Source organism: Pecten maximus, chromosome 2, assembly GCF_902652985.1.
Source record: "Pecten maximus chromosome 2, xPecMax1.1, whole genome shotgun sequence".
Lineage (NCBI taxonomy): Eukaryota > Metazoa > Mollusca > Bivalvia > Pectinida > Pectinidae > Pecten > Pecten maximus.
In genome coordinates, this window is record NC_047016.1 from 2,973,117 (window position 1) to 2,989,022 (window position 15,906).

A 15,906-nucleotide genomic window follows, 5' to 3' on the forward strand; every position below is an offset into this window, starting at 1 on the left:
GACTGCTACGCATAATATATGACGCACTCAGCCGCAGAAACAATACTAATGTATTAAATATACATTATTAGAATGTGTATACGACACCTGTAATCGTACCTGTAATACATACATTATATATACGACACCTGTAATCGTACCTGTAATACATACATTATATATACGACACCTGTAATCGTACCTGTATGATACAAAAATTATATATACGACACCTGTAATCGTACCTGTAATACATACATTATATATACGACACCTGTAATCGTACCTGTAATACATACATTATATATACGACACCTGTAATCGTACCTGTAATACATACATTATATATACGACACATGTAATCGTACCTGTATGATACATACATTATATATACGACACCTGTAATCGTACCTGTAATACATACATTATATATACGACACCTGTAATCGTACCTGTATGATACATACATTATATATACGACACCTGTATAATACATACATTATATATACGACACCTGTTATCGTACCTGTATGATACATACATTATATATACGACACCTGTAATCGTACCTGTATGATACATTATATATACACCTGTAATCGTACCTGTATGATACATACATTATATATACGACACCTGTAATCGTACCTGTAATACATACATTATATATACGACACCTGTAATCGTACCTGTATGATACATACATTATATATACGACACCTGTAATCGTACCTGTAATACATACATTATATATACGACACCTGTAATCGTACCTGTATGATACATACATTATATATACGACACCTGTAATCGTACCTGTATGATACATACATTATATATACGACACCTGTAATCGTACCTGTAATACATACATTATATATACGACACCTGTAATCGTACCTGTAATACATACATTATATATACGACACCTGTAATCGTACCTGTAATACATACTTTATATATACGACACCTGTAATCGTACCTGTATGATACATACATTATATATACGACACCTGTAATCGTACCTGTAATACATACATTATATATACGACACCTGTAATCGTACCTGTAATACATACATTATATATACGACACCTGTGATCGTACCTGTAATACATACATTATATATACGACATCTGTAATCGTACCTGTATGATACATACATTATATATACGACACATGAAATCGTACCTGTATTACATACATTATATATACGACACCTGTAATCGTACCTGTATGATACATACATTATATATACGACACCTGTAATCGTACCTGTAATACATACATTATATATACGACACCTGTAATCGTACCTGTAATACATACATTATATATACGACACCTGTAATCGTACCTGTATGATACATACATTATATATACGACACCTGTAATCGTACCTGTAATACATACATTATATATACGACACCTGTAATCGTACCTGTATGATACATACATTATATATACGACACCTGTAATCGTACCTGTAATACATACATTATATATACGACACCTGTAATCGTACCTGTAATACATACATTATATATACGACACCTGTAATCGTACCTGTATGATACATACATTATATATACGACACATGTAATCGTACCTGTATAATACATACATTATATATACGACACCTGTAATCGTACCTGTAATACATACATTATATATACGACACCTGTAATCGTACCTGTAATACATACATTATATATACGACACCTGTAATCGTACCTGTAATACATACTTTATATATACGACACCTGTAATCGTACCTGTATGATACATACATTATATATACGACACCTGTAATCGTACCTGTAATACATACATTATATATACGACACCTGTAATCGTACCTGTAATACATACATTATATATACGACACCTGTGATCGTACCTGTAATACATACATTATATATACGACACCTGTAATCGTACCTGTATGATACATACATTATATATACGACACATGAAATCGTACCTGTATTACATACATTATATATACGACACCTGTAATCGTACCTGTATGATACATACATTATATATACGACACCTGTAATCGTACCTGTAATACATACATTATATATACGACACCTGTAATCGTACCTGTAATACATACATTATATATACGACACCTGTAATCGTACCTGTATGATACATACATTATATATACGACACCTGTAATCGTACCTGTAATACATACATTATATATACGACACCTGTAATCGTACCTGTATGCTACATACATTATATATACGACACCTGTAATCGTACCTGTAATACATACATTATATATACGACACCTGTAATCGTACCTGTAATACATACATTATATATACGACACCTGTAATCGTACCTGTATGATACATACATTATATATACGACACATGTAATCGTACCTGTATAATACATACATTATATATACGACACCTGTATAATACATACATTATATATACGACACCTGTAATCGTACCTGTAATACATACATTATATATACGACACCTGTAATCGTACCTGTAATACATACATTATATATACAACACCTGTAATCGTACCTGTATGATACATACATTATATATACGACAACTGTAATCGTACCTGTATAATACATACATTATATATACGACACCTGTAATCGTACCTGTAATACATACATTATATATACGACACCTGTAATCGTACCTGTATAATACATACATTATATATACGACACCTGTAATCGTACTTGTATGATATATACATTATATATACGACACCTGTAATCGTACCTGTGTGATACATACATTATATATACGACACCTGTAATCGTACCTGTATGATACATACATTATATATACGACACCTGTAATCGTACCTGTATGATACATACATTATATATACGACACCTGTAATCGTACCTGTATAATACATACACTATATATACGACACCTGTAATCGTACCTGTATGATACATACATTATATATACGACACCTGTAATCGTACCTGTATGATACATACATTATATATACGACACCTGTAATCGTACCTGTATGATACATACATTATATATACGACACCTGTAATCGTACCTGTAATACATACATTATATATACGACACCTGTAATCGTACCTGTAATATATCCATTATATATACGACACCTGTAATCGTACATGTATGATACGTACATTATATATACGACACCTGTGATCGTACCTGTATGATACATACATTATATATACGACACCTGTAATCGTACCTGTATAATACATACATTATATATACGACACCTGTATAATACATACATTATATATACGACACTTGTAATCGTACCTGTAATACATACATTATATATACGACACCTGTAATCGTACCTGTATAATAAATACATTATATATACGACACCTGTAATCGTACCTGTATGATACATACATTATATATACGACACCTGTAATCGTACCTGTAATACATACATTATATATACGACACCTGTAATCGTACCTGTATGATACATACATTATATATACGACACCTGTAATCGTACCTGTAATACATACATTATATATACGACACCTGTAATCGTACCTGTATGATACATACATTATATATACGACACCTGTAATCGTACCTGTATGATACATACATTATATATACGACACCTGTAATCGTACCTGTATAATACATACATTATATATACGACACCTGTAATCGTACCTGTAATACATACATTATATATACGACACCTGTAATCGTACCTGTATGATACATACATTATATATACGACACCTGTAATCGTACCTGTATGATACATACATTATATATACGACACCTGTAATCGTACCTGTAATATATACATTATATATACGACACCTGTAATCGTACCTGTAATACATACATTATATATACGACACCTGTAATCGTACCTGTATGATACATACATTATATATACGACACCTGTAATCGTACCTGTATGATACATACATTATATATACGACACCTGTAATCGTACCTGTATGATACATACATTATATATACGACACCTGTAATCGTACCTGTATGATACATATATTATATATACGACACCTGTAATCGTACCTGTATGATACATACATTATATATACGACACCTGTAATCGTACCTGTATGATACATACATTATATATACGACACCTGTAATCGTACCTGTATGATACATACATTATATATACGACACCTGTAATCGTACCTGTATGATACATACATTATATATACGACACCTGTAATCGTACCTGTATGATACATACATTATATATACGACACCTGTAATCGTACCTGTTATACATACATTATATATACGACACCTGTAATCGTACCTGTATGATACATACATTATATATACGACACCTGTAATCGTACCTGTATGATACATACATTATATATACGACACCTGTAATCGTACCTGTATTACATACATTATATATACGACACCTGTAATCGTACCTATAATACATACATTATATATACGACACCTGTAATCGTACCTATAATACATACATTATATATACGACACCTGTAATCGTACCTGTATGATACATACATTATATATACGACACCTGTAATCGTACCTGTAATACATACATTATATATACGACACCTGTAATCGTACCTGTATGATACATACATTATATATACGACACCTGTAATCGTACCTGTAATACATACATTATATATACGACACCTGTAATCGTACCTGTATGATACATACATTATATATACGACACCTGTAATCGTACCTGTAATACATACATTATATATACGACACCTGTAATCGTACCTGTAATATATACATTATATATACGACACCTGTAATCGTACCTGTATGATACATACATTATATATACGACACCTGTAATCGTACCTGTATGATACATACATTATATATACGACAACTGTAATCGTACCTGTATAATACATACATTATATATACGACACCTGTATAATACATACATTATATATACGACACTTGTAATCGTACCTGTAATACATACATTATATATACGACACCTGTAATCGTACCTGTATGATACATACATTATATATACGACACCTGTAATCGTACCTGTTATACATACATTATATATACGACACCTGTAATCGTACCTGTATAATACATACATTATATATACGACACCTGTAATCGTACCTGTATGATACATACATTATATATACGACACCTGTAATCGTACCTGTATGATACATACATTATATATACGACAACTGTAATCGTACCTGTATGATACATACATTATATATACGACACCTGTAATCGTACCTGTAATACATACATTATATATACGACACCTGTAATCGTACCTGTAATACATACATTATATATACGACACCTGTAATCGTACCTGTATGATACATACATTATATATACGACACCTGTAATCGTACCTGTATGATACATACATTATATATACGACACCTGTAATCGTACCTGTATGATAGATACATTATATATACGACACCTGTAATCGTACCTGTAATACATACATTATATATACGACACCTGTAATCGTACCTGTAATACATACATTATATATACGACACCTGTAATCGTACCTGTATGATACATACATTATATATACGACACCTGTAATCGTACCTGTATGATACATACATTATATATACGACACCTGTAATCGTACCTGTATGATATACATTATATATACGACACCTGTAATCGTACCTGTATGATACATACATTATATATACGACACCTGTAATCGTACCTGTATGATACATACATTATATATACGACACCTGTAATCGTACCTGTATGATACATACATTATATATACGACACCTGTAATCGTACCTGTATGATACATACATTATATATACGACACCTGTAATCGTACCTGTATAATACATACATTATATATACGACACCTGTAATCGTACCTGTAATACATACATTATATATACGACACCTGTAATCGTACCTGTAATACATACATTATATATACGACACCTGTAATCGTACCTGTATGATACATACATTATATATACGACACCTGTAATCGTACCTGTATGATACATACATTATATATACGACACCTGTAATCGTACCTGTATGATACATTCATTATGTATACTTTCAGTTGCAAAACCCGTATTATTAACCGTAAATATTATCTTTTATCACTTTTACATTTTGCATTAATATTATTTCTATCTAACTTATTGTGTTATGGAAAGATCTGAAATTTGTTTACGGTGTTTACTTAACGATGGATAGATTTTAATTAATGAGTTACATATCAAGTGAGATTATAACTGTTACCTGAGTCGTAGCCTTTACTTTGTGACACGGATTGGGACGACTCCGTCCATGGCTTCCGTCGGTTAACGCGTTGTTGGCGCCTCATGTCGAGTTGTTGATATAGTCTCATATCTTTCTCACTGTCCCGGAAAAAAGCAGGAAGACTCTGGGGACGAGTGGACTTCCGGTCAAAATTAACAGACGAACTGACCAAAGCATTCGAAGACGAGTCCGGCGCCTCAGACTGAATGTATAAACATTTTAATGACCGTATACATGTGTATGATCATTGTATTGACTGATAAAATTAAGGTAATTGGTCATGATTATGCTTCTTTTTCGATACCCAATTCACTCTAAAGCATTACCAATGGCAGTCATTTCGATACACAGTTTTTTATTGTTAAGATATACCAAGTATACTATGAAATCAAAGGAGTCTAAATTAGTGTACACTGTAAAGTATGTATGTTTACCTTGATTAGACGATTAAGGCGTTTGTCGTTGCGTTGTCTTGGTGTGTCATCCTCCAAGTCCTGCCCGTTGTAGATAGATTCCATTGAGGCTCGAGAAGTTGGTATTCTCGCGTCATATTTCTGGAACACATCAAGGCTAGCGTGGGATCCATTGATGGCGTTATTAGATGTCCGGGGTGTCCGTCTAGGTTTACGAGGAGTGATTGTATAGGCCTTGACCTTTTTTTCTTCAACCCAACTTTTCTGATACAAACAATGGTTCTGTAGGATATGACGCTGGATACTCTCCATCTACCAGACAACAATAGGTACAATGTAGTTATGTCTGTCAGTATAGGACAACTGGATACTCTCCATCTACCAGACAACAATAGGTACAATGTAGGTATGTCTGTCAGTATAGGACAACTGGATACTCTCCACCTACCAGATAACAATAGGTACAATGTAGGTATGTCTGTCAGTATAGGACAACTGGATACTCTCCATCTACCAGACAACAATAGGTACAATGTAGGTATGACTGTCAGTATAGGACAACTGGATACTTTCCATCTACCAGACAACAATAGGTACATTGTAGGTATGTCTGTCAGTATAGGACAACTGGATACTCTCCATCTACCAGACAACAATATGTACAATATAGGTATGTCTGTCAGTATAGGACAACTGGATACTCTCCATCTACCAGACAACAATAGGTACAATGTAGGTATGGCTGTCAGTATAGGACAACTGGATACTCTCCATCTACCAGACAACAATAGGTACAATGTATGTATGTATGTCAGTATAGGACAACTGGATACTCTCCGTCTACCAGACAACAATAGGTACAAATGTAGGTATGACTGTCAGTATAGGACAACTGGATACTCTCCATCTACCAGACAACAATAGGTACAAATGTAGGTATGACTGTCAGTATAGGACAACTGGATACTCTCCATCTACCAGACAACAATAGGTAAAAATGTAGGTATGTCTGTCTAGGACAACTGGATACTCTCCATCTACCAGACAACAATAGGTACAAATGTAGGTATGTCTGTCTAGGACAACTGGATACTCTCCATCTACCAGACAACAATAGAAACAATGTAGGTATGTCTGTCTAGAACAACTGGATACTCTCCATCTACCAGACAACAATAGGTACAATGTAGGTATGGCTGTCAGTATAGGACAACTGGATACTCTCCATCTACCAGACAACAATAGGTACAATGTAGGTATGTCTGTCTAGGACAACTGGATACTCTCCATCTACCAGACAACAATAGGTACAATGTAGGTATGTCTGTCAGTATAGGACAACTGGATACTCTCCATCTACCAGACAACAATAGGTACAATGTATGTATGTATGTCAGTATAGGACAACTGGATACTCTCCATCTACCAGACAACAATAGGTACAATGTAGGTATGGCTGTCAGTATAGGACAACTGGATACTCTCCATCTACCAGACAACAATAGGTACAATGTAGGTATGTATGTCAGTATAGGACAATTGGATACTCTCCATCTACCAGACAACAATAGGTACAATGTAGGTATGTCTGTCTAGGACAAATGGATACTCTCCATCTACCAGACAACAATAGGTACAATATAGGTATGACTGTCAGTATAGGACAACTGGATACTCTCCATCTACCAGACAACAATAGGTACAATGTAGGTATGTCTGTCTAGGACAACTGGATACTCTCCATCTACCAGACAACAATACGTACGATGTAGGTATGTCTGTCAGTATAGGACAACTGGATACTCTCCATCTACCAAACAACAATAGGTACGATGTAGGTATGTCTGTCAGTATAGGACAACTGGATACTCTCCATCTACCAGACAACAATAGGTACAATGTAGGTATGTCTGTCGGTATAGGACAACTGGATACTCTCCATCTACCAGACAACAATAGGTACAATGTAGGTATGTCTGTCAGTATAGGACAACTGGATACTCTCCATCTACCAGACAACAATAGGTACAATGTATGTATGTCTGTCAGTATAGGACAACTGGATACTCTCCATCTACCAGACAACAATAGGTACAATGTAGGTATGTCTGTCAGTGTAGGACAACTGGATACTCTCCATCTACCAGACAACAATAGGTACAATGTAGGTATGTCTGTCGGTATAGGACAACTGGATACTCTCCATCTACCAGACAACAATAGGTACAATGTAGGTATGTCTGTCAGTAGAGTACAACTGGATACTCTCCATCTACCAGACAACAATAGGTACAATGTAGGTATGTCTGTCTAGGACAACTGGATACTCTCCATCTACCAGACAACAATAGGTACGATGTAGGTATGTCTGTCAGTATAGGACAACTGGATACTCTCCATCTACCAGACAACAATAGGTACAATGTATGTATGTCAGTATAGGACAACTGGATACTCTCCATCTACCAGACAACAATAGGTACAATGTATGTATGTCAGTATAGGACAACTGAATAATCTCCATCTACCAGACAACAATAGGTATAATGTAGGTATGTCTGTCAGTATAGGAAAGCGTTGTATAATGTGTCTACAAAATCGGATGCAAAAACTGCGACGCATCGCATATCGGAGAGACGAGAAGACGATTTGGGGTATTGATGAACACCAGAAAGATGCGGAATCCCAGCCAGGAAAAAAATTCACCCGATCAGAAAGAAAGCAGTCGAAATCCCAGATCAATGAATCGTCTGTTACAGACCAAGCAACACAGAAAAACCATGTGATCGACTGGGAAAACTCCAAAGTATTGGGTAAAGAGAGCAATCTGTAGAAGCGGCAGATAAAAGAAGCCATTTCGATACGCTGCAATGGGCCCGTACTAAATCGAGATGAGGGGGCACCAAGACGGACTCTCGCATATACAATGTGTTAGGCAAAGAGTAGCAGAATCGAGTAATTTTGGTCCAATTACAATACTACAGCATAGTATTTTTACACAACAGTATAGCCGAAATCAACATCGATCTTAGAGTTTTGAAGACAACTCACACACGTTTTACACATTTGTGTACCCATGCTGCCTTGGTCATTGGTCTGATGAAGGTGACAGTGTACATACTGCTATAGTCATGGAAACGTCATTTACAAACATTAATTGGTTGTGTAACAAAATCGTTACATAAACCATTCTTTCCAACCAGAAGAAAATGTTTAGAAATAGATTCACATTGGCAAAGAGAATAAGACAATTTTTTGAAGTGACGGTACAAACATTTAATCAAGTTTGAGATCTGTATAATGGTGATTGGGATAATCTTAAATCTGTTGAACGAATCCACGTCTCTAATTGGTAAAATGACGACATGTCGTTATATTTGTACCTCTGCTCAATTGTAACGTGTTCCGTCATCCTCATTTATATTGATCATAACATGTATACTTTAATTTGTCTTAGAAAAGACTTTGAACTCTGACCTCTGTTTGGAGACGTCAATATCTTCACACGATGAATACGACCATATATACGGTGGTGGAATGAAGGATAATGGTGGTGGAATGAAGGACAAAGGTGGTGGAATGAAGGACAAAGGTGGTGGAATGAAGGGTAAAGGTGGTGGAATGAAGGACAAATGTGGTGGAATGAAGGACAAAGGTGGTGGAATGAAGGACAAAGGTGTTGGAATGAAGGACAAAGGTGGTGGAATGAAGGGTAAAGGTGGTGGAATGAAGGACAAAGGTGGTGGAGTTAAGGACAAAGGTGGTGGAATGAAGGACAAATGTGGTGGAATGAAGGGTTAAGGTGGTGGAATGAAGGACAAATGTGGTGGAATGAAGGACAAAGGTGGTGGAATGAAGCACAAAGGTGGTGGAATGAAAGGTAAAGGTGGTGGAATGAAGGACAATGGTGGTGGAATGAAGGACAAATGTGGTGGAATGAAGGGTAAAGGTGGTGGAATGAAGGACAAATGTGGTGGAATGAAGGGTTAAGGTGGTGGAATGAAGGACAAATGTGGTGGAATGAAGGACAAAGGTGGTGGAATGAAGCACAAAGGTGGTGGAATGAAGGGTAAAGGTAGTGGAATGAAGGACAATGGTGGTGGAATGAAGGACAAATGTGGTGGAATGAAGGGTAAAGGTGGTGGAATGAAGCACAAAGGTGGTGGAATGAAGGGTAAAGGTGGTGGAATGAAGGACAAATGTGGTGGAATGAAGGACAAAGGTGGTGGAATGAAGGGTAAAGGTGGTGGAATGAAGGACAAAGGTGGTGAAATGAAGGACAAATGTGGTGGAATGAAGGACAAATGTGGTGGAATGAAGGACAATGGTGGTGGAATGAAGGACAAAGGTGGTGGAATGAAGGACAATGGTGGTGGAATGAAGGACAATGGTGGTGGAATGAAGGGTAAAGGTGGTGGAATGAAGGGTAAAGGTGGTGGAATGAAGGACAAATGTGGTGGAATGAAGGACAATTGTGGTGGAATGAAGGACAAAGGTGGTGAAATGAAGGACAAAGGTGGTGGAATGAAGGACAAATGTGGTGGAATGAAGGGTAAAGGTGGTGGAATGAAGGACAAAGGTGGTGGAATGAAGGACAAAGGTGGTGGAATGAAGGGTAAAGGTGGTGGAATGAAGGACAAAGGTGGTGAAATGAAGGACAAATGTGGTGGAATGAAGGACAAATGTGGTGGAATGAAGGACAATGGTGGTGGAATGAAGGACAAAGGTGGTGGAATGAAGGACAATGGTGGTGGAATGAAGGACAAAGGTGGTGGAATGAAGGGTAAAGGTGGTGGAATGAAGGACAAAGGTGGTGGAATGAAGGACAAAGGTGGTGGAATGAAGGACAAAGATGGAAGAATGAAGGACAAAGGTGGTGGAATGAAGGACAAAGGTGGTGGAATGAAGGACAAAGGTGGTGGAATGAAGGGTAAAGGTGGTGGAATGAAGGACAAAGGTGGTGGAATGAAGGACAAAGGTGGTGGAATGAAGGATAAAGGTGGTGGAATGAAGGACAAAGGTGGTGGAATGAAGGACAATGGTGGTGGAATGAAGGACAAAGGTGGTGAAATGAAGGACAACTGTGGTGGAATGAAGGACAAATGTGGTGGAATGAAGGACAATGGTGGTGGAATGAAGGACAAAGGTGGTGGAATGAAGGGTAAAGGTGGTGGAATGAAGGACAAAGGTGGTGGAATGAAGGACAAAGGTGGTGGAATGAAGGACAAAGATGGTAGAATGAAGGACAAAGGTGGTGGAATGAAGGACAAAGGTGGTGGAATGAAGGACAAAGGTGGTGGAATGAAGGGTAAAGGTGGTGGAATGAAGGACAAAGGTGGTGGAATGAAGGACAAAGGTGGTGGAATGAAGGATAAAGGTGGTGGAATGAAGGACAAAGGTGGTGGAATGAAGGATAAAGGTGGTGGAATGAAGGGAAAAGTTGGTGGAATGAAGGACAAAGGTGGTGGAATGAAGGACAATGGTGGTGGAATGAAGGACAAATGTGGTGGAATGAAGGACAAAAGTGGTGGAATGAAGGACAATGGTGGTGGAATGAAAGACAAAGGTGGTGGAATGAAGGGTAAAGGTGGTGGAATGAAGGACAAAGGTGGTGGAATGATGGACAAAGGTGGTGGAATGAAGGACAAAGGTGGTGGAATGAAGGGAAAAGTTGGTGGAATGAAGGACAAAGGTGGTGGAATGAAGGACAATGGTGGTGGAATGAAGGACAAATGTGGTGGAATGAAGGACAAAGGTGGTGGAATGAAGGACAAAGGTGGTGGAATGAAGGACAATGGTGGTGGAATGAAGGATAAAGGTGGTGGAATGAAGGGAAAAGTTGGTGGAATGAAGGACAAAGGTGGTGGAATGAAGGACAATGGTGGTGGAATGAAAGACAAAGGTGGTGGAATGAAGGATAAAGGTGGTGGAATGAAGGGAAAAGTTGGTGGAATGAAGGACAAAGGTGGTGGAATGAAGGACAATGGTGGTGGAATGAAGGACAATGGTGGTGGAATGAAGGACAAAGGTGGTGGAATGAAGGACAATGGTGGTGGAATGAAGGACAAATGTGGTGGAATGAAGGACAAAGGTAGTGGAATAAAGGACAAAGGTGATGGAATGAAGGACAAAGGTGATGGAATGAAGGACAATGGTGGTGGAATGAAGGACAAAGGTGATGGAATGAAGGACAAAGGTGGTGGAATGAAGGACAATGGTGGTAGAATGAAGGGTAAAGGTGGTGGAATGAAGGGTAAAGGTGGTGGAATGAAGGGTAAAGGTGGTGGAATGGAATGAAGGACAAAGGTGGTGGAATGAAGGACAAAGGTGGTGGAATGAAGGACAAAGGTGTTGGAATGAAGGCCAATGGTGGTGAAATGAAGGACAAAGGTAGTGGAATGAAGGACAAAGGTGGTGGAATGAAGGGTAAAGGTGGTGGAATGAAGGACAAAGGTGGTGGAATGAAGGACAAAGGTGGTGGAATGAAGGATAAAGGTGGTGGAATGAAGGACAAAGGTGGTGGAATGAAGGATAAAGGTGGTGGAATGAAGGGAAAAGTTGGTGGAATGAAGGACAAAGGTGGTGGAATGAAGGACAATGGTGGTGGAATGAAGGACAAATGTGGTGGAATGAAGGACAAAGGTGGTGGAATGAAGGACAATGGTGGTGGAATGAAAGACAAAGGTGGTAGAATGAAGGACAAAGGTGGTGGAATGAAGGACAAAGGTGGTGGAATGATGGACAAAGGTGGTGGAATGAAGGACAAAGGTGGTGGAATGAAGGGAAAAGTTGGTGGAATGAAGGACAAAGGTGGTGGAATGAAGGACAATGGTGGTGGAATGAAGGACAAATGTGGTGGAATGAAGGACAAAGGTGGTGGAATGAAGGACAAAGGTGGTGGAATAAAGGACAATGGTGGTGGAATGAAGGATAAAGGTGGTGGAATGAAGGGAAAAGTTGGTGGAATGAAGGACAAAGGTGGTGGAATGAAGGACAATGGTGGTGGAATGAAAGACAAAGGTGGTGGAATGAAGGATAAAGGTGGTGGAATGAAGGGAAAAGTTGGTGGAATGAAGGACAAAGGTGGTGGAATGAAGGACAATGGTGGTGGAATGAAGGACAAAGGTGGTGGAATGAAGGACAATGGTGGTGGAATGAAGGACAATGGTGGTGGAATGAAGGACAATGGTGGTGGAATGAAGGACAATGGTGGTGGAATGAAGGACAAAGGTGGTGGAATGAAGGACAATGGTGGTGGAATGAAGGACAAATGTGGTGGAATGAAGGACAAAGGTAGTGGAATAAAGGACAAAGGTGATGGTATGAAGGACAAAGGTGATGGAATGAAGGACAATGGTGGTGGAATGAAGGACAAAGGTGATGGAATGAAGGACAAAGGTGGTGGAATGAAGGACAATGGTGGTAGAATGAAGGGTAAAGGTGGTGGAATGAAGGGTAAAGGTGGTGGAATGAAGGGTAAAGGTGGTGGAATGGAATGAAGGACAAAGGTGGTGGAATGAAGGACAAAGGTGTTGGAATGAAGGCCAATGGTGGTGAAATGAAGGACAAAGGTGGTGGAATGAAGGACAAAGGTGGTAGAATGAAGGGTAAAGGTGGTGGAATGAAGGACAATGGTGGTGGAATGAAGGACAAAGGTGGTGGAGTGAAGGACAAATGTGGTGGAATGAAGGACAAATGTGGTGGAATGAAGGGTAAAGGTGGTGGAATGAAGGACAAAGGTGGTGGAATGAAGGACAAAGGTGGTGGAATGAAGGCCAATGGTGGTGAAATGAAGGACAAAGGTGGTGGAATGAAGGACAAAGGTGGTAGAATGAAGGGTAAAGGTGGTGGAATGAAGGACAAAGGTGTTGGAATGAAGGCCAATGGTGGTGGAATGAAGGGTAAAGGTGGTGGAATGAAGGACAATGGTGGTGGAATGAAGGACAAAGGTGGTGGAATGAAGGACAATGGTGGTGGAATGAAGGACAATGGTGGTGGAATGAAGGACAAAGGTGGTGGAATGAAGGACAAAGGTGGTGGAATGAAGGCCAATGGTGGTGGAATGAAGGACAAAGGTGGTGGAATGAAGGACAAAGGTGATGGAATGAAGGGTAAAGGTGGTGGAATGAAGGGTAAAGGTGGTGGAATGAAGGGTAAAGGTGGTGGAATGAAGGGTAAAGGTGGTGGAATGAAGGACAAAGGTGGTGGAATGAAGGGTAAAGGTGGTGGAATGAAGGGTTAAGGTGGTGGAATGAAGGACAAATGTGGTGGAATGAACGGTAAAGGTGGTGGAATGAAGGACAAAGGTGGTGGAATGAAGGGTAAAGGTGGTGGAATGAAGGACAAAGGTGGTGGAATGAAGGACAATGGTGGTGGAATGAAGGGTAAAGGTGGTGGAATGAAGGGTAAAGGTGGTGGAATGAAGGGTAAAGATGGTGGAATGAAGGACAAAGGTGGTGGAATGAAGGGTAAAGGTGGTGGAATGAAGGGTTAAGGTGGTGGAATGAAGGACAAATGTGGTGGAATGAAGGGTAAAGGTGGTGGAATGAAGGACAAAGGTGGTGGAATGAAGGGTAAAGGTGGTGGAATGAAGGACAAAGGTGATGGAATGAAGGACAAAGGTGGTGGAATGAAGGGTAAAGGTGGTGGAATGAAGGACAAAGGTGGTGGAATGAAGGGTAAAGGTGGTGGAATGAAGGGTTAAGGTGGTGGAATGAAGGACAAATGTGGTGGAATGAAGGGTAAAGGTGGTGGAATGAAGGACAAAGGTGGTGGAATGAAGGTAAAGGTGGTGGAATGAAGGACAAAGGTGGTGGAATGAAGGACAAATGTGGTGGAATGAAGGGTAAAGGTGGTGGAATGAAGGACAAAGGTGGTGGAATGAAGGTAAAGGTGGTGGAATGAAGGACAAAGGTGGTGGAATGAAGGTAAAGGTGGTGGAATGAAGGACAAATGTGGTGGAATGAAGGACAAAGGTGGTGGAATGAAGGACAAAGGTGGTGGAATGAAGGACAAAGGTGGTGGAATGAAGGACAAATGTGGTGGAATGAAGGGTAAAGGTGATGGAATGAAGGGTAAAGGTGGTGGAATGAAGGGTAAAGGTGGTGGAATGAAGGACAAAGGTGGTGGAATGAAGGACAAATGTGGTGGAATGAAGGGTTAAGGTGGTGGAATGAAGGACAAAG

At 38.9% G+C, this 15,906-nt stretch overlaps 1 protein-coding gene across 1 annotated transcript in view; it reads right to left on the reverse strand.

Moving 5' to 3' along the window:
- LOC117340530 overlaps positions 1-15,906 on the reverse strand; it is a 113,487-nt gene that overhangs the window by 34,604 nt on the left and 62,977 nt on the right. The window contains exons 2-3 of the mRNA XM_033902292.1: positions 6,743-7,033; positions 6,288-6,510 (exon numbers count right to left, since the gene is read on the reverse strand). Of these exons, the coding sequence (XP_033758183.1) occupies positions 6,288-6,510; positions 6,743-7,033 (514 nt within the window). The remainder of the gene's footprint in view (positions 1-6,287; positions 6,511-6,742; positions 7,034-15,906) is intronic.